This window comes from Ursus americanus, chromosome 33, assembly GCF_024610735.1.
Source record: "Ursus americanus isolate L20-20 chromosome 33, mUrsAme1.1.p, whole genome shotgun sequence".
NCBI lineage: Eukaryota > Metazoa > Chordata > Mammalia > Carnivora > Ursidae > Ursus > Ursus americanus.
In genome coordinates this window covers 7,676,256-7,696,059 of record NC_142159.1, presented here as the reverse complement: position 1 = coordinate 7,696,059, position 19,804 = coordinate 7,676,256, and the positions used below count along the sequence as shown (strand labels likewise).

At 55.4% G+C, this 19,804-nt stretch overlaps 1 protein-coding gene across 2 annotated transcripts in view; it reads right to left on the bottom strand.

Moving 5' to 3' along the window:
* Positions 1–246: 246 nt before the first annotated feature.
* The window catches only part of NKAIN1 (sodium/potassium transporting ATPase interacting 1), a 40,252-nt gene continuing 20,694 nt past the window's right edge, over positions 247–19,804 (bottom strand). For both annotated transcript variants that reach the window (XM_045782510.2, XM_087858274.1), the window contains exons 2-7: positions 6,981–7,118; positions 5,556–5,636; positions 4,105–4,302; positions 3,353–3,413; positions 2,672–2,753; positions 247–2,531 (exon numbers count right to left, since the gene is read on the bottom strand). In XM_045782510.2, the coding sequence (XP_045638466.1) occupies positions 2,522–2,531; positions 2,672–2,753; positions 3,353–3,413; positions 4,105–4,302; positions 5,556–5,636; positions 6,981–7,118 (570 nt within the window). In that variant the 3' untranslated portion in view covers positions 247–2,521. The remainder of the gene's footprint in view (positions 2,532–2,671; positions 2,754–3,352; positions 3,414–4,104; positions 4,303–5,555; positions 5,637–6,980; positions 7,119–19,804) is intronic.

Genomic DNA, 19,804 nt, shown 5'->3' with positions numbered 1-19,804 from the left:
AGCAGGAGGAAGTTGAAGATCGAGTACAGCATGTTGCCATTTGTGTGAAAAGGGGAAAAATATTTCCGTAAGTTAACAAAGAATTTTCTATCTTCGAAAAGGTATGAAAAATAGATAAAAAGACATAACCCCCTGAAACTTTCCGAATTCTGTACCATATACACATATTATCTATTCACAAAAGTAAGTAAAATTTTAAATATTCCAAATACCGATTCTGGCTGTATTGCCAGAAAAGATCCAGGATGTCCCAGGAATCTACGTCTGAAGCATTGTCTGCCAGCTCATTCTAAGTCAGGAACCGAATTGTCAGGAAGAGGGCAGACTTGAGACGCAAAGGATGTTCGGAAGCATAAACTTACAATCCACTTGCTCAGAAAAAGAAATAGAAAGCTCCCCAAGGGTTGCGAGGCAGGTTTGGAAACCCACTGACGGAGGCCCACCTCTGCATTTGATGGATAAGGAAAGAGGAGGGTGACTTCCCAAAGCCACACAGCCAGTCAGAAGCCCCAGGAATGACAATGACGATGACATCGACTCCCAGCCCCTGCTCACCCTCCAGCAGGGACCCTGCTGACTCACAGGGCAGGAGGACAGGATGATAGAGAAGAAAACACCATCTTTAATGAACCCACCTGCACAGAAACCAGGGTACACTCCCTGCCTTGCAAGGTCCCAGTGGGAAAAAAACTTGGTCCCTTGCAAAAAACCATCTTATAAAAACAAAAGGCTTCAAAGCACCAGTGGCTAAACCCGTTGAGTAGAAAGGAGGTGGGGAGTGGGGGTGGGAGGAGAGGGCTGGAGGCAGGAGTTGGCCCAGTGGCCGGATAGCAGCCGGGTCCGCCCCCTTCTTGAGCGGAACCCCTAGCTACCTGGGCAGACCATATGGGACCTCAGGGGTGAGCCGTGGAACTCCTGGGGCTGGCTCCTTGGCACAGCACTGCAGAGGGGATAGCAGGGTGGGGTCCTAGCTCAGGATACTTTGGCCTCAGATGTAGGGAAGGCGAGATCAGAGGGTAGAGAGCGAGGAGTGGAGTGGAAAATCACCATGGATGGGCTCAGGTGTACAAACCATCTGTGTTTCCCTCCAGTTCCTCCACGCCTCCTGCCCCCCCTCCTAATCCAGGGCCACTCCCGTTTCACAGGCTGGGAAGCTGAGGCCTGCCTCTCCTGCCCTTGGACTCAGCCAGTACACAGGAAGCAAGGTCCTCAGGGGTGTCTATGGAAGGCAATGGGAAGAATGAGCTCTCATCTGTGCTCTCAAGGGTGCTGGCCCTCCCGACCCCACACCACAACCCACACTCCCTGTCTGCCTCTTCACAACTCCTTCTGGGGTTGTTAGAGGTTTCTCTTGGACATTGGAGTGGTCATAAACGCTGGTGATCTTTGAAAACTGGTGATCGGGAGGTGCTGACCAGCTGTCTTCCATTCTGGAGCCCTAAGTCTTTCAACAGGTAAGGTGGATGGAGCCATCAGGGGTTGGTGGACTTGCTGAGGGGACAGGGGATCATGGCTGCAGCAGACCCGGCCTCAGGGACCTGGAAGGGGGTGGGGTGGCTGAGATAGGCTCCCCCCACCCCTTACTGGAATGAGCTTGAAAGGTTGGCCAAGGGTGGACAGGGGCCGAGTCTAGGAGGGCTTCCCTGTGGGTCAGGCTGAATTCAGCTCTGGGCTCTGTTCGTCTGGTTCCCAACAGGAGAACAGGTATATTGCTTCAAGGGCGGCGCTGGCCAGTGGCGGTGGTAGTGTGTGATGTAGATCACGTGAGTTCTAGAGTGTCCCAGCTGGATGGGGGCTTGGCAGTGGCATTCAGAGACCAGGCCCTGGGTTTTGGAATCTGAAACTACAGAAGGTGTGCCGTGTTCAAGTCCTGCCTCCTCCAAAAGCCTAGGTGTGTGGCCTCAAGCAAATCGCTTCATATCTCCGGGCCTCAGTTTCCATATCTGCAAAATGGGAATTATAATCCCAGCCTAGCCCGGGGAATTAAGAGTCAAATGAAAAAGCTGGAAAGAGCCCCATCTGCTAAGAGATTATTTTAATTGAGGGAAACTGAGGCCCAGAGAGGTCAAGGGCCTTGCTGGATGTCACACAGAGAGTTGGTGACGGAGCTGCAATTGGAACCCAGGACTTCTGCTTCTAGTTCACAGTAACTCTCCCCAGGGCTGGTGAACGAGTGTGGTGAGATGGGGTGAATGCCATTTCTCTCTGGACAGGGGACCGGAAGTGGGGTGAAGGGTTTCGAAAGGGAGAGGCTGGAGAAGGGAGGGAGGCCCCAGCGCACGCCAAGGCTGAGATAAAAAAAATACAAACCCCGCGATCCCCTCCCCCGCGCGGCCCGCCCCCACCCCTGGAGTCAGGCTGCGAAGGGCCAAGTCCAAGTCCGGGGCCGACCCGGCCGGCGCAGGCTGCAGTAGGTTCGCCAGCCGCCAGGGGGCGCGCCTGCTATTTCGGCCCGAGCTCGCGCCCGCGGCTTCAGTCTAGCCAGCAAGCTCGCGGTAGCTGGATGGGCGCGGGACAGAAGCTACCCCGACCTGCAGGAAACAAAGGCAGGTTAGGGAAGTGGACCTTGAAAGTATGGGGGCAGAGACATCCGGCTGCCCTCCCCGCCCTTCTTTCCCCTACAGCAACGCCCCAGTCCCTCCACCCCACCGCGCCCGGCGCAATGACCCACGTGTACAGAGGCTGCAGTTGTAAATGCGACGTCTTCTGGGGCGCCTGGTATCCGTAGGAGTCAAAGCCACCGATGAAGTCAACTGCGGAAGGGGAAGTAGTGCATAGTTAGGGATGGGCCTGTGGGATAGGAGTTAGGGGAGGCTGGGTCCTGAAAAGGAAGAATCTGAGGCCCAGACCCCAGTACAGGGCCTTAGGGCAGGGTTTTGCTGCAGGATCTACGGGGAGCGGGACTCGCAGGAGCTCAGCCAGAGTGGGCCAAAGCCCAAGTGGATAGAGAGCTTCGAAGGCGGACGGTCCTTTAAGGGAGCAGGGCTTGAGCCACTGAAGGGGGCAAGACGTGGGAGGTGGGGGTGGAGGGTAGTGGGGGAACAGGCTGGGCGTGGGCGGTGCTTGGTAGGGGGGAGCCTCGTGCAGCTCCTCCGAGGGGCAGAACCTAAGAGGAGTGGGTGGAGAGCAGTGCTGGAGCCTGCACTGGACACCTGGGCCTCTGGGTCACAGCCCAGAATGCGCTTGCTATGCAGACCCCCACCATCCCTGCCGCCTCTTCTCCACCAAGAGGAGCCAGTTGGCCAACCCAGGTCTCCCTCCCGCCCAGGCTTCGCCGGGCTCTGTCCAGGGTGCTGAAGGCACGGGGTGGTGTGTGGCCAGGCTTCCCGTTCCCTAGGGGATCGGCACTCACAGCTGTCCTCCTCCTCCAGGAACACTTTGCTCACGTAGCAGGCAAACACGAAGCCAAACAGCTGGGGGTGGAAGGAAAGAAGACAGAAGCTCTTCCTCTACCCCCTGCCTGGCCCGGCCCAGTAGGACGAGAGCGGCGGGGATGTGCTAGGATGAAGCCCAACTCATAACAACTTCAAGTAAAATGACTGGGCCTTACAGTCAAACATACCTGGTTCCATTCTCTGCTCTGTGAGCAGACTTGGACAAGTTATTATTTTACCTCTTTGAGCCTCAGTTTCCTAGCTGGACCTGGGCAATACGTTATTGACTTGTTAAGAGGAACGAGGATTATGTGGCTTTGGGTGTGCGAAGTGCTGAGGGCAAGACTGGGAACTATACTAATATCTTGGAGCCACTCTTCTTTAACTCTCGCAACTCTACACAATTGTTGTGGTCATGCCTTTCTGTGAATAAGCATATAAGCTTGGAGAGGGCAAGTGACTTGTCCAAGGTCACACAACAGATACACTGGAGACTGGGTTGACTCATAGTCTGATGACTCATCCTATTCATTAAACCTGCTCACTCCTGGAATGGGAGCTGGGGCAGGGGTGAAGGGAGGAGATACAAGATACAGAGACAGAGACAGACAGAAGCACAGGCAGGCTGGAAGATCTAGGTTCTCCCCTTCTTAACTAGAGCTAAACAAAGAGGTTGGGGTGGACTCCACCTCTGGGAGTGTGTGGGCTAAGGGGGGACAGGAGGACTCACAGCCAGGAAGATCTGCAGGGCACTGCTGAGTGCTTCGATGTAGGGATAGTCAAGCAGGCAGCCGGTGACAGAGATGACATGGTGGTCTTCCAGGGCCAGGCGGGAGTTCAGGACAGGTGTCACCAGGCAGCCTGGCCCATTCTCCATCCACCAGGAGCGGTGCAGGGACGTGTTGAAGGTCATGATGAAATCCCGGTCCTGGGGGCAGAGGGGCCTAGGATCCTGAGCTGGGGCCAGGGGTGGGGAGCAACTACCCCAGGCCCCAGGAAACTTTATATAAGATCTCTATCACACCTGGACTGTTGTAGCAGCCGCCTGGCTTGATTTGAAGGGTATGGAGGGAGTCTGTTTCTGTAAGTCTGTATTTGGCCAATAGGTGGCACTTGATGACTACGTAGGTCTCACACAGCTGGTGCTGACCCACAGGGGCTCCAAAGTTCCAGGGATGGAAGGGACACTAACAGTGACTGAGTCCAGTTTTCCAGCCATGGGTGAAACCCTCAATACAGACCCCTTTGCACCCTGTTTAGCCTCTCCACTGCTCTCTGGGTGTGGCCCTAGGCAAACCTGTCCTCTCTAGTCCTTGGTCTCCCCATCTGAAATGGAGAAGGGGTTGGCCTAGATTAGAGGTTTTCACCTACGGCATTTTATCTCTGTGTGTATCAATCCATTAGCTCATGCAGCCCGTTAACAAGTATTCACTGAGTGCTGAGTGGGTGCCAAGCCCTGAGATGTATAATCTCACTCATCCCCTTGGCAACCACATTAAATGGTTATCTGCACTCATTAGACAGGGAAACTCTAGCTCAGAGAGGGTAAACCACATGCCCAGGGTCACACAGCTCGGAAATGTTGGAGCCGGGATTTAGATCTAGCAGAATTACAAAGCCAGTGCTCCCATTCATATATTTTCCCCTCTTACATACTAAAAATAGAGGTTGTGTGCTCTGGGCTTGCTCTTCCACAAGCTAAAAATTTCCCCTTTCTTCAATAGTTCTGCATGGGACCTGGTCCACTCCATTTTCCCCAAAGTCTACTTCATCTCTTTCCCTTCTGAAAATATTGATCAGAACTGGACTCAAATCTTTGTGGCCTAAGCAGTACGAAGTGCATGGCATTTTCACCTCTCTTGCACTGAACACGTGTGGGGCCCAAGAGCACTTTTCAGGGCCACTACAAGTGGTTGGTTTCTACTGAGCTTGTGATCAAGTGGGACCCCAGCCCATCTTCACGGCCCCTCAGCTTTGTCTGCTCCATCATTTGTTTCTGAGACGTGCAGAAGAGGCCAGAAACAAAAATGTGGGGGGAGAGTCTGCGGAGCACAGATTATTCGGGTGTGTAGAGGGAGGTCTCTTCAAGAGATGACACCCCAGACCAAACTAGGAGCTCCCAGGGTAGGGGATGGGGAAGGTCAGGCTCTGCCCTCTGGCGTTGCCAGGCCTGAGGCTTACCTGGGACAGCTGTCCAACCTCCAGGTAGAAGCAGATGATGAATGCATTCCAGCCAACCCAGAGCACCAGCCAGGCTGCGTACTGGGGAAAGGCGAGGTGGGATCAGAATCGGGCTTCGGGGAGCGGGTATGGGGCGTGTCCATGGAGACAGAGCTCAGGAACCGAGGAGAACTTTGCAAGGGGAAGTGATGACACTATCTCTCTCACACAGCACTTTAGATCATTACTACATCCGCCCGGTCCTTACAACAGCCCTGCGTGGAAGGCACTGTTCTTTCTCTAAAGATAACCAATGTGAGCCCTAGAGAGGAGGTTTGAGTTTTCCAAGATCACACAGCTAGGAAGAGATAGGGTTGCTCCTCAAGCTCCAGTCCTCTGGCAGCTTAATCCAATGCATATTCTGCAGAGAACAGCAGATACAGCCTGGCTCCACTGAGCTGGAGAGGAGCAGGGTATTTCCACCCAAGCCCTGTCCCTGCAATTCCAGGGCTGTCAGCCGGCACACAGTGCTGCTTAGAGGAGTGCCTGGGGCCCCCCTGAGAGCTGGAGAGAAGGATTCTCCCAGCCCAGGTGAGACAGAGCTTTGGAAGGGCCCCGCCCATCCAGCTCCTGGGAGCTCAGCCTGCGGAAGGTGGGCAATGCCCAAGAACCAGCCAGAATGGGCTGTGGCAGGAGCTTGGCAAAGCATGTCTTCATTTTCACAGGTGTCAAGCATGTATGCAGTAAGGGTACTGAGAAGCCTTTCCCTCCAAAAAGGCATGTGAATGGGTCACTGAGGAAGAGCGGGGAGATGGGAGAGGGGTGAGCCTAGCTGAAAACAGGAGTTTAACAGAGACCATCAAGGATGAGGGCTTGGGAAGAGGAAGCAGGAGGAGGGAACCAGGGACGCAATCTGCTCCTGGGGTCAGAGCACAGGAGGCACTGACCTCCAAGCCCCACTTGCCACTCCAGACCACATTCTTGAATAGCCCAGGACCAAAGCCAGGCCAGCCTTCTGAAGGCAACCTGAGAAACTAGAGAAGGTGAAGTCCATACCTCCACGGGCTTACCGATCCAGCCTTCACTCTGGATCTGAGGCTCTAATCCTGCCACTTATTAGCTGTGTGACCTTAGGAAGCCTCATAACCTTTCTGAGCCTTGTTTCCTCATCTGGAAAATGGAGATGGTAAGATCTTCCTTGCAGGGCTGTTGTAAAGGTAAGTAAAACATGCAAAACTGTTCACTGTGCTTTGCACATGGTAGGCTCTCACTAAATGACCTAACTGGTTAATATTTGGATCCTTCCCTAGGAAATCCTTTAGGGAAAATACTGATCTCGTCTCTCTGCTGAACAAAGAAGTACTGGGATTTGGGTTGGAGCTAAGACAGAGCAGGGGTCTGGGCGCCCGGGGGCAGGGGGGATGGGAGGGGCCGAGGGAGCCATACCAGAATGAGGTACCGGGAGCGGTACTGCACGGTGCCAAAGATGCCCAGGATGACCGCCATGATGTGCAGGAAGTTGGCTAAGATAGGAGCCCACTGATAGCCCAGGAAGTCAAAGACCTGTCGCTCCAGGGCAGCGACCTGTGGGAGAGAGCAGGCCGAGGCCACGGTCACCGCCTGAAAGGGAAGGACAGGGACTCCTCCTTGACCTGGTGGAGCAGGTGACACCAGTTACCATGGCGACGAGGCACCACGGCCTGACTGTGCACAAGCATCCCATCTTCTGGGATGGTCAGAGCCATCCCAGCCCCGCAAGACCACAGGGAGATGGGCCGATGGAAGCGAGTCTGCGGGGATGAACTGAGACGGAGCCCTGGTCCTCCCTTCGGGGAGAGCTAACAGGAGAAGGGAGCTGGGGTTCAGAACACCTTCCTCCCTGCCAAGAGGCCCTCCCCGTTAGCCCCTGCCCCTGCCCCAGGTGGGGTTCGGAGCAGGAGTCAGGACCCAGAGTGCCTCCCCCAGCCCTGGCCAAGGGCTGAGTCATGGCCCTGAAGGGCCCAGGAAAGTCCCTGGGCCTGAGGCCCCTCTTCCAAGGACTGCTATCTGGAGGTTGCCCTGGCCCGTGGAATCCATGAGCTGCAGAGAAGGGATTTTTTTTTTTTTTTTTTACTCCCCTTCCCCAAGGGAGCTGTGGTAGTTTGCAGAATTAACCTCGAGTTCTTTCTCTCGCGGTCTCCATGCTTTCGGCAGTACCCTTCTACACTAAGTCTGTGCTTGGTCCTGTGACTTGCTTTGCCCAATGGGACTTGACGAAGCACAGCGCAAGTGAAGACCTTTTGAAAAAATTGCTTGTTCCCTGGAGCTTGCCTGTAACACAGAGAACACCACGTGGAAGAGCCCCTGTGACCCGCTGGAGGAGGAGAGGAGAACCAACCCCCTCCCCCATGACAGCCCATCAACCATCAGACATGTGAGTGAGGCCATCCCAGATCATTCCGATGCTAGCCAACCCAGGGCACTGGCCAAAAACACGCAGCCAGACCAGAAGAATCACCCAGCTGACCTACAGAATCAAGAGCTCAATCAGATGACTGTTTTAAACGGCTGCTCTGGGATGATCTGTTACCCAGCAAAAGCTAACCGATACAGGACTCCATCAATCCTCCCTTCCCAGGAGCCCCTGGTTCAATGCTTCAGCTGATACACTTAAGAACAAAGGTGCCAATGACATCCATTGTTATTGACTGTCCAATACCTCTTCTCCTGGTGACAGAACCCATCTCTTTGTTTCGGGAATCGCCTCCGGGACTTTTAGTCCATGTGGCTTGGTGGAGGGGGGCGGGGGGCTGAGCCCACTTCTAATTTCAGCAGTGGGCCCATGACGCAGTCCTAACCAGATAACGGACACACAGGGATCTGGTCAGGGCTGGGCACTCGCCCTGTGGTCTGTGCCCGAGGGTCCCCCTGGAGAGTTGCTGGAGCAACCAGGACAGATGTGCTATCTGCCAGGGTATCTGAATGGGTACAGTGCCACTCACAGCTGTTGGTGGCCGTCTTTGCCATCTCAAAGGGACAGAGAGGGAGAAAGAGTGAACAAGCAAGGGGAGTGTCCAGGACACATCGTTTTAGGCCTGAGGATCTAGCCATGCTGAAAACGAGTTCTCCCTCCTTGTACGTGTGATTTCTGTCACTTGCCACCAAAAGTTCCGATTAAAATAGAAGGGGAGCGAAGAGGATCTGGCTGGGAAGGGACAGGGAAGATTCTGATTGAGAAGATACCAGAAGCCGTTTTCCTGGCAGGGAGGCAGGAGGAGTTGGGGCTGACGCTACCACACAGATGGCAAAGCTTGGGCAGAGACCCAGGAAGCTGCGGGCCCAGCCCTGGCTCCCACCTACCTGGCGCTGGGCTGCCTCTTGCTGGTGACCCCTCCTGCAGGGCCCTGCAGATTGTAAAGAGCTTTCCAAGTTCATCGCTCACTAGCTACTCCTTGGCAGAAAGGCAGAGCTGAGACCATGATCTCATTCTGAAGCAAGAGACCATGAGGCTCAGAGAAGGGAAGTGACTTGCCCAAGGTCACACAGCAGGTAGGCGGCAGCGCCGGGCAGTCATTCTGCTTTTCTCTGCCACCTGTCCTATCCTGGCACCAACTCATCACCTTTCCCTGTTGGCACTGGCCTGGCAGTTAAGAGGTGTGAGTTCTGGTTGAGAGTCTGACAGACTCCTGTGGGACCTGGGGCAGGCCACAAGCTCCTTCCTCCATATAGAAGAGACCACGGGACTACACGACCTCTAAGGGCCCTTCCAGCTTTGACTCCAATGGTCTGCTGACCTTGGGGGAGAAACTCCCCAGGTTGCTCCCTACTCCCAACAGCTCCTAACCCCACTTCTGCTCTTCTCCTTTCCACCCTGACTCTGCCAGGCCTTGGGGAGCCCTGGGGTGGTTTGGGGTCTACTTGATGCTCTCAACTCAGCTGGCTTCTGGTCCTGGCAAGGGGGCTGCCATCAGAGGACGGAGGACGTGGCTGAGACAGACTTGCCCAGGCTCATAGTGTAGCTGGGCAGACATCTTGCCTGGAAGTGCTCACCTAAAACCTGATATCCCCCTGCCCCTGGCCCTCGCTCCAACCCAGAGGGGTTCTCGGGGACCTCACTGACGAAGCAAGCAGTGGGATAGTCACCACGAAAAGCTCTGGAGTCACTAAAACTCAGGTTCGAATTGCAGTCCTGTGTGACTTAGTTCAAGTTACTTTCTCTCTCTGAGACTATTTCTTCAACTGTAAACAGGGAAGGCAATCCTTCCCCCGAGAAGTTGTTGTGAGGATATGGAGACATCACATAGACGAATGGACAACTAGACTGAAAAAATGGCAGCTAATTAGCAGAAGACTCAGCAGTGGAAGCTTCTTGGTTGGGCACCAAAGGCTTGCTGGGAGCTGGCACACTCCTCTGTCCCCAGCCAGCTCCTCCCCCAAGTGGCTAAAACAACAGTTGAAGTCCTGCCTTCATTTCTTTTTCCTATACGCAAGTCCTCCATGGTCTTCAACGTAAGGCACAATTCCCTCCTTTTCCAGGAAGACCTCCCTGACTGACCCTAAGGGATGGGCTCTTCCTCCTGAATATGGAGTGCTGGCCAGTTTGGTCACTGTCAGCCATCACTCTGGACTCCCTTCACCCTCCTTCCATCCCTCTGACACAGGACCTGCCCTCATCTGTCCAGGGGCCACCGTCTAGCTACTTGTTCACAGAACACGTGTTCTGCGTCAGGTCCCGTGCTGGAGCTGGGGTGCAGAAGGAAGTAAGCTCTGGTCCCTGCCCTCCGGGAACTCAGTCTAGTGGGGGAGACAGGTGGGAAGCAGACAGCCACACACCAGTGCCATCAGCATGGTCACCCTGACCTCAGGGCTGCTGATCACGACCTGAGCTGAGACCAAGAGTCGGCCACTCAACCGACTACACCACCCACGCGCCCCTAAACTTTGTTTTTTTTAAATTATTTTTATATTTTTAATATATTTTTGAAGAATTTTATTTATGGGGCACCTGGGTGGCTCACTCAGTTAAGCTTCTGCCTTCGGCTCAGGTCATGGTCCCAGGGTTCTGGGATCGAGTCCCACGTCAGGCTCCCTGAGTAGCGGGAAGCCTGCTTCTCCCTCTGCCTCCTCCCCCTGCTTGTGCTGTCTCTCTCTGTCAAATAAATAAATACAATCTTTAAAAAAAAAGATTTTATTTATGTATTTGAGAGAAAGAGAACGAGCAATGGGGAGGGGCGGAGGGAAAGGGAGAAGCATTCTCCCTGTTGAGCAAGGGGCCTGATGTGGGACTCGATCCCAGGACCCTGGGATCATGACCTGAGCTGAAGGCAGACACTTAACCGGCCAAGCCACCCAGATATAAACTTAGTTTTGTTCTGTTTTTTTAAAGATTTTATTTATTAGTTTGACAGAGAGCGAGAGAGCACAGGCAGGGAGAGTGGCAGAGGGAGAAGCAGGCTCCCCACTCAGCAGGGAGCCCAAATTTGGGCTTGATCCCAGAACCCCGGGATCATGACCTGAGCCAAAGGCAGACGCTTAACCACTGAGCCACCCAGGTGTTCCAAACTTAGTTTTTTTAAAGTAAACTCCATACCCCAGGTGGCGCTCGAACTCGTGACCCTGAGATCAAGTGTCCCAGGTTCTACCAAATGAGCCAGCCAGGTGCCCCTCCATCTATATTCTTTAATCAAGATTCTGCATCTTATAAAGAATTGCAATCCTAAAGTTATTATTTTTTATTAGAAAACCAAGTCAGATATTCCAGAACTTCTGCTTGTGCAGCTGTGAGATGCAGCTAATTACCAACTAAAGAACAAACAGGGGGACTATCTTCCCCATCTGGTTGCCCGAGCTTGTATCAATCATCTGAGGGCTGCAGCGACTGTAAATCCTAGCTGGCTCCGTTGTGTCTCGTTAGTTTGGCGGGAGGACTAGTGCGGAGACAAGGGCAACCTACTCCTTTGAAAACATGTCAAGTGCACGTGCCCCGAGGGAAAAAGCGACTTTGGGCCTTTTGTTAGTTTGTTTTTAACCTGGTCAGGCTGTAAGCCAGGGAGGTCTTGAGTCTCTCTCCTAGGTAGGCCAGGACCAGGACAGAAGAAGCTGCTGTGGGCGACGGATGCAGCCTCCTGCGGGATCGGGGAGGCTGGCCACCACCCCTGTCCCGGTGCCTTTGCTTTGTGTGTTGTTGCTGTTGTTTGTTTGTTTGAAGTAGGCTCCACACCAGCCTGGGGCCCAACGTGGGGCTTAAACTCACGACCCTGAGATCAAGACCTGAGCTGGGATCAAGAGTTGGACGCTTAACCGACTGAGCCACCCAGATGCCCCGTCGAGTTACTCTGTCCACCAGGGCAGCCCGCAGAGCTTGGGGCAATCGCTGAGGCCCCTGGGCCGGCCAAGGCCCCCGCCACACAGGACCCCGGAGAAGCAGGATGAGCGCCCCGACTGTCCCGGCGTGACAGATGAGAACAAGTCACCCAGATCCTGTCTGGGTCTGTCAGACCCACAGAGTAAGTCCCGCAGGCCTGCCCCCCAGCCCTGCCCACCCTGGTCTCCTCAAGGCCCTGTGCTGCTTCACCGGACCCCCTCCACCCCGCCCCCACCCTCTCACAAGCCCTTCCAAACCAGCCTGTGCCCCTAAAGCCTCAGCTCGGCTCCTTCCCTCAGGGGTCCCCCCACCCATACATTTTGCACCCAAGGATGCTACTTTCTCTGTGCTCCTCTCACATCTCATGCTCCTCGGGCCCAAAGGTGAGGTGGGATCCTCTGGGGTCCCTAAAGTGCCCCGGGGGCTCAGGCCCCAGGGCTAGTCCACCTCTCCTCTGCTGACTTTGTCACCTGCCGGCCCCCAGCTCCTGCCCTTCCCCGGAAATGAGTTTCAGCCCTGCATCATCCTTTGACATCCAGGGGCCACCCCCTCCAGCACCTCAACCTCTCCACTCTCAAACCCCGTCCTTGTGACCTTCCCCCTTTGCTCCTCCTCCACGGCCACCGTGCAGACTGTGGCATCGCCATAACTGCCCCGCCACCGAAGTCACCCAGCCCCCGCTGGACCACCCCCGCTTGCTTCCCAACACCCCCGACGGTGATGGTGACCAACCGGGTCCTGCGCATCGGGGCGCCTGCCTCTCACCCTCCACCCTTCCCAGTCCCCGGTTCCTCACGTCCCTGCTGCGCTTGCTGGGACCGCGTGATGCCCCCGCACTCCTGCAGGAGCTTCGCCTGTAGGCCAGACCCTCCTACCCCTCTGCCTTCCCGTCACACCGGTCAGGAAAACCACACCTGCACAAACCCAATTAACAGTTCTCTCCCTGCTTGCAAAGCAGCCAAGTGCTGCTGGAGTCACTCCCCAGGCAGAGCCGGGGTGCAACAGCAGCGGGTCCGGAACCACCAACTTTGAGAGGTCCCCCTGCCGCCCCACAACCCAACTAGGCTTCTCTGGGGAACTCACTTTCCCCACTGACCATGTCAGATCTTCTCACTGTCCTCGACCCTCCCGGGACCGCTCCAGCCTCACTCTCAGGGGACCCGGCCTCGGCCTCCCCCGCCTGCCCCCTCCTCCGACCAGGCCCTCCGCCTCCACTCTGGACCCCATCTCCTGTCTTTTCAGGTGCTCACACCATCCTTGGACCCTTCTTGTCTGTAACTCAGCCTCTCCCTCTGCCCAGGATCCTTCCCACTGGCTTCTAAACATACTCAAGCCACTTTCATTAAAAAAGTAAAAGAGAACCCTCCCCCCACCTCCTCCAGCACATGTCTCATCTGTCTCAAGGCTCTCATGGCCCGAACTGTGGAAGGGCCCCCACGCCCTCCCTGCCCACATACACACGGCGATTTGGTTCAGCAGCTAGGAGCGGAGCCACAGTTACAGTCTTGTGCCACAGGGCCAGTCACTTAACTCCCCTGCACCTGTTTCCTCACCCACAGAATGGGTATCATTCACAATACCTCCCTCATGCGGTTGTGGAGAGATTCCGTACTATTTGCTAATTTATATATGTATTTAAAGTAAGCTCTATGCCCAACGCGGGGCCAGAACTCACGACCCCGAGATCAAGAGTCTCCTGTTCTACCGACCGAGCCTGCCGGGTGATCCGAGTCTTCTTTAGTATTATTGAAAATTATATTCTGCTGCAGAACTCCCTGCCTGCCCCTCGCTTTCCTTTTTCCATGGCGCTGATCACAGATTACCTACTACCCACTCCCTTTTACGGTCTCACCCCTGCATGAGAAGGTACACTCCCCGGGAGCAGGGATTTCTGCCCGAGGTGTTCCCGCTGCCTTCCGGGCGGGGAGAGCCGAGCCTGGCACCCGGCAGGTGCCAACTCGAAACTCGGTCTCCACCCTCACCGGCTGCTGGATTCCCAGGCAGCTCACCCTCCCCCACGGCCGGGCCCCTAAGTGTCAGAACCCCCCCCCCCCAGGCCGTTTCCTGGGCCCTCTTTATGCTCTGTTGTCCGCGCGATGCGCGCGCACCCAAGCAAGCCTCAGGTGCTACCTCTCCACGGTTCGGCCTCCCGCCCCTTTACAACCGCTACTCGTCAGACGCTCATCATGGACTTAATACGCCCAAACCCGGTCCCTTTCCGGTGTCTGGACCGCATGATGTGTCCAGCTGCAAAAGCCAGAAAGCTCAACTTTAGGTTCTGGTCTCCCTCCCGCTCCTCTGAATTCCTCCTGCCTCTGGCCACTTTCTCCCCCTGCTGGCCTCTCCCCCCACCATCACAATGCTACCAGCTCCCCTCCCCACCCAGCCCAGCCCCCCAGCCTACCTCAAGCCTAACCCGCCCCTCTCCTTTCCCAAGCGAAGCTACCACGAAGCTCCCCGGCTGCCCCTCCCCCTGCCCTTAGCTCCCCACCCCCACCCGATTATTTATTTATCGGGTAGCTGCCAGCCAAGGGGGATGCGGTTGCCATGGGAACCTTCAGCCCCGAGTCAGGGCTGCCTCTGTTCTCAGTAGGATGCTCTAGTCTGTCTAGACGCCAACCCCAGGAGCCCAACACCAGGTGGGGGCAAAGGATGAATGATGCAGATGGGCCCACCCCAGCCCCAGGAAGCTGGCTAGGGGAGAGGGCAGGGAGGGGGCCGGGCTCTGGGCCACAGAACCCATCAGAAGCCTCTGGTGCCCAAGCCCTTGCCAGCCAATTCTACAAGTCAACTACTTTCCTGGCCAAAATTCCAGGCATGTCACTGTGGGGCTTAGATACAGAAGTCAGGCCATCTGAGGGAATGACCAGAGAGGGGTCCCTGAAGTCTCTGAAGAATGGTTTGGTCCAGCCTAGTACTGTTACTGACCTCGGTTCACAGAGGGATGAGGTGGGAAGAGCTCCTCATTTGGGGTCCAGCAAATCTGAGTTCTATCCCCAGTCAGTCTCTGATACACTGTGTGACCTTGGGCAAATCACTCCCCCTCTCTGAACCCGAACCGGGGGAAAATGTCCTGAAGATTCAGAGGGTGCATGGAAGGCTCTCAGCCCAGCGCCCGGCACACAGCTCGTGCTCTGTATGTGGCAACAGCCCTTGCTGCACCCCCCAACTCAAGCCCCCCTTTTCCCAATGGATTTCTGAGGCAGCTGACAAAATTAAACTCGACTCAGCCCCTCATCCGTGAAATGAGGGAGTGGGACTGAAGCCAGCCAGAGGACCCCTGGAGATCCACAAGTCCAACCCCCTCATTAGGGAGGCGAGCACACTGACAGCAGTGAGTTGTCTACGAGGAGCTCTTCCCACTCTCCCTGAGCTCTGCACCCAGCTCCGGGGTCCAGCGAGGGCGATGGCCTTTGAGCAGGAGTTGAAATAGCCACAGAGACCAGGTAGTCCTTGGCAGGATCGGAGAAAACCGGCCTAGCAGTTCGCTGAACAAATATTTTTTGAGCATCTATTATGCACCAGGCCCTGTGCAGAGCGTATGGTGACCGAGAGGCTGCTGTGGTTCCCTCCTCAGGGGGCTCAAGTCTGGAGACAAACACCACAGTCCTCTGGGAGCCGATGACGGGGGCTTCTCTGCCAGGTTCCCCATCCTCTGTGTGTAGTGACCTGTGGGGACTGCTTCCTACCCTCAACACGCACGCGCGCACACACGCTCACTGTCTCTTCCCGGGCTCCTACAGCCCTTCTGCCTCTCTCTGTCCCAGCCTATTTCTTGCTGGAAAATGGACAAGGTTATCACTGTTAAGTGAAAAGAAAAACAAACAAACAAACAAGCTGCAGAACAATAGGATTCCATTTGTGTAAGAAAATAAAAAGCCAAAAAATAAAAATGAGAAAGACACGAAGTGTGTGTGACTGTAATTGCAGAATCGAGAGCCCGGGAAACATACAACAAAGGTCCCGAAAAGTCCCCTCTAGGGAGTGGGAATGGGGACATGGGAAGACTTACACTTTTACTTAGACATACTTCTGTATAGTGGAATTTTTTACAACAAAGATTTTCCAAAAAAGTTAGGAAGAAATGTTTTCAGTGTTGATTCACGTGAAAAAGCAGTGAAGTGGCTCAGAGGATCCGAGGTCTCCTTCTCTGATGTGAATGTGCTGTGGGTCCTGGGCAAGTCTCTCCCTCTAGGCCTCAGTGTTCTCATCTGTACAATGGGGGCCTCCGTAGCTCTAATCGCTGTCTGGGTCTGGTGGCCCTGCAGGCTGCCTATCAGCACAGGGACCAGCACTGGGGTCCTGTGAGCCCTGCTGAGGGCCTCATGGCCCCCTTTCCCCAAAAGCTGGTTCTGCCAGGCCCTGGTAAGGTCTCTCCCTAGGTTCTGCCTGGGTCATCACAGCCCTGCGCCCCCCTGCCTGACTACACCCAAATCCGTCCCCACCTCTCCTCGGGTTCAGCCGGACAAGGGGCAAGGGCTCCCCACAGCCCTCGTGCAGCTTCCCCTTTTACAGAGAAGGCTCACCCTGGTCCTGAAGCTCCCAGAGTCACTCAGACAGGAAGTGGCAGAGCTCAGGTTCAAGTCCTTGTCTCGATGCTCACCGTTCTTCCCACCCACCACAACTCTCTCCGGGGACGTCAGGGGCTCAGGAAGGGGCAGAGGCTGCCCTCCTGAGTCACCCAGCCCCGGCTCCCGTGCGCAGTAACAGAACAGCTCACATGGATTAATCTCCTATTAGTGCCCAACACTATGCTGAGTCCTTCACATCTGTTTGCTCATTCATTCTACAAACAGCTCTCCAGTGCCTTCTGTGGGCTAAGAGCTGACAAATCAGTGGTTAGTGTAGAGATCCAGTCCCTGTCCTCATGGGATGCCAGTCCTGCCTGTTCCCTCCTCAGCGAAGATACCAGAACATCTGCCCCAGCCCAGAGAGCAGGGAATTGGAAAAGGGGCAAGATGAGGGGGATGTTCTTTCCCATTAGAAAACAAAGCAAAATAACCTCTCTCAATGGGCTTCAGAATAGTCAAATCATTTATTGAGCGCCTACTGTATATCACCCCTCCTACTCACATCTCTTAAACCTACCTCCATTGCTGTACAAGGAAACTGAGGCCCAAGGAAGTAAAAGGGATTGTCCAAGGTCATACAGAAGAGCTGAGACTGCGGCCAGACCCTCACTCTTCCCTACCACATGGCTCTCTGAGACCTGGCTACCGAGGCAGCTTGCATGCCCTGGCCGTTGAGAATCTCACCCCTCATAGCCCTGCTGGAGTAATCTCCCTCCCTCCTCCCCACTCCTCCTCACGACAGCTTCCCCAGCCCCCCAGCCCCCAGCCTGCCATCTGCCCGTCCTTATGCCCTCCTGCTGTGGCCCAGTCCTGTCCCTCAGCTGGGCCTGGGGGAGCCAGGGAGCAGCTGGCCACTAGCTTGTGCATAATTAGCCCTCAGAGACCAGCCTGGAGCTTAAGGGGGGGCCGGGACTGTCTCAGAGGGCTGGTCCGGGCCAGCCCTGGCCCCTGCAGGAGGCAGCCGCTGGGGCTTGGCCTCTGTCTCCATGGCAACCCCACCCCTCATCCCAGTGACTGCTGACCCTTCCCAGCTGGGGGACTCCTCAGACCCCTTCTGGGCAGATCCATCCCACTACACCTCTGAGCCCGCAGCTCTATTAGAACATGCCTGGTAGTTGTCTGATTAGCATACATCTACATTAATTTGCATAAGCCTCGCCTAGAAGCCCAGGGTGATACCAAGGTCAGTCTAAAATCAAAGGGTCCCTCCAAGTCATCAGCCCGATCTCTTCATCCACAATCTGGTCCAAACCCAGAGGCACCACGGCGCGAGGCCATGTGGGCAGGGCAGGGAGGGGCCTTCGGGACAGGGAGGCTGACTCGGTCCCCTCCTCCGAGGAACGGGGGACAAGGATGCCTACTCCACAGCAGTGTGGAGAGGACTGAGGGGTCTTTTAGATTTGTTGCGAGCCCAGGCCCTATCCCACCCCCTCCAACCTCTCATCTTCACTCCTGGAGCTCCTTGCTTTCTGCCGGGGGGCCGGCCCCTCTTACAGGCCTAGAAAAGCCCACAGGAGCCCAGTAGAGGGGCCCTTGGATCTGGGGCTACTGTGCCACTTGCCTCCCACCAGGCTGTCCTGCCCTCATTTCTGGGGTCTGGCAGGAAGTGGATTAGAAGCCGGTGGCTACCAGCTCTGTCCTTTCATCAATGCCACCCGGGCTTTGTCCTCGTGCTGGTTCACAGTCAGGGAGCAGGGGACGGCTGACATGGCTCTGACCCCCGCACCACCCGCTCCAGGGCACTCTTCGGAAAGGCAGTTTCATGCAGTGGCAGAGGGCGGGCTTGGGTTTCTCTTCCATGTGAGCCTCAGTTTCCCCATCTGTAAAATGGGGATAACAGTCCCCACACTTCCTGGAAATACTGTGAAAATTAAACGAGGTGATGTTTGTCAAGTGCCTGACATGGTAAGCGCTCCATGAAAGGTCACCATTATTATTTCAATAATGACAGTGAGGAGAAAATAAGCCGAGGCCACCTCGAGGGTCCGGGAAGGGTTTGCAGAGGTGATATTAGCTTTGGCCTTGAACTGGCTATTATAATAAAGACACACGACTTGCTCCGATATCCTCGGGACAGTATACAGCAAATGATGGCCCTCCACACCGAAGGACGCGACGCAGCCGTTACAACGGGGTGTGCAAGGGGGCCAAGCAGTTTGGTGTGAAAGGCAGGCCACAGGGTCCCTTCAGTAGTGGGATCGTATTTCTGGAGAGTAGGATGGGGGGGGTGTCTTTGAGATTCAACCAGAGATATTTCAGTTAAGGGTTTTACATTGAGGAGTAATACTTGTATAAGAAAAAACAAAATAAAGAAGAAACTAAGGGGGGACAAATGAGCAAGCAAAAGCGCTGAGGTGCCGGCACGGTGACACACCATCTCGGTTTGCCTGGGACTGCGGGCTTTCTTGGGGTGCTACACTTTAAGGGATAAAACCCAAAAGTTCTGGGCAAACTGCGACAAGTCTGTCATCCCAGATGTGAGAGGTACAGACCCCCTGGGGGCTTGGGAGTATGACGTGGCGGGGCAGGGAAGACATGGGACTGGGCCTCAGACCTAGGGTTCATCCCCCCGGCCCCTAGGGGCCAGGGAAGGGTTCAGCAGAGGGACAGGCAGCTGGGCGCTCTGGGCATGGCGCTCTCTGCCTAAGTAAGGGTGGGCCAGAGGTGGGTGGTCAGGTGGGGATGCCAAGGCCTCCCTGAGAAGACGAAGGCCAGGGCCCAGAATCCCTCTCCGTGCCCAGAGTCCCACTCTCCCAGGACTCTCCCCTTCTTGCTGATGCCCACTCCACCTTGCCTACGTGCCCATGTCCAGACTGGGGGGGTATCCCCAGTCCCACGCTCCAGATGCCGAGACCCCCCCACCCCGGCAGGCTCTGGAGTGGGCAGCAAAGGCCTGGGATGAGGGAGGCCTCTAAAGAGGAACGTTTCAGACAGGAATGGAGGCGAAGACAATCCAGGTGGAGAAAACCTAGCAACAAACAGGCTCTCCCAGAAAAAACCGGCTGCAGATCGATGGACTTCTGGAAAAATAAAAAGGTGATTAATCAGCTCCCCCATGAAGCACCACAAACGACACCATATAATTAAGCCAAAAAACTCGTGGCAGAAAGCACCTTAATGGAGCAGGCACTTAAACAGGGTGAATGAAGGAGGCCCCGAGAATTGTAGGAGTGGCGGTAAGGCTGGAGATGGGGTGGAAAAGACCAGAAGGTTGGCCCAAACTCTCAGGAGTTCCATCTACCCAGCATTCGATGGGGTCAGAGCCCAGCAGCGATCAACTCACGCTCCGGGGAGGCGAGAGGCAGACTGGGGAGGGAGTCCCAGCTCTCGCAAACTGCAGGACCTGGGGAAGTCAT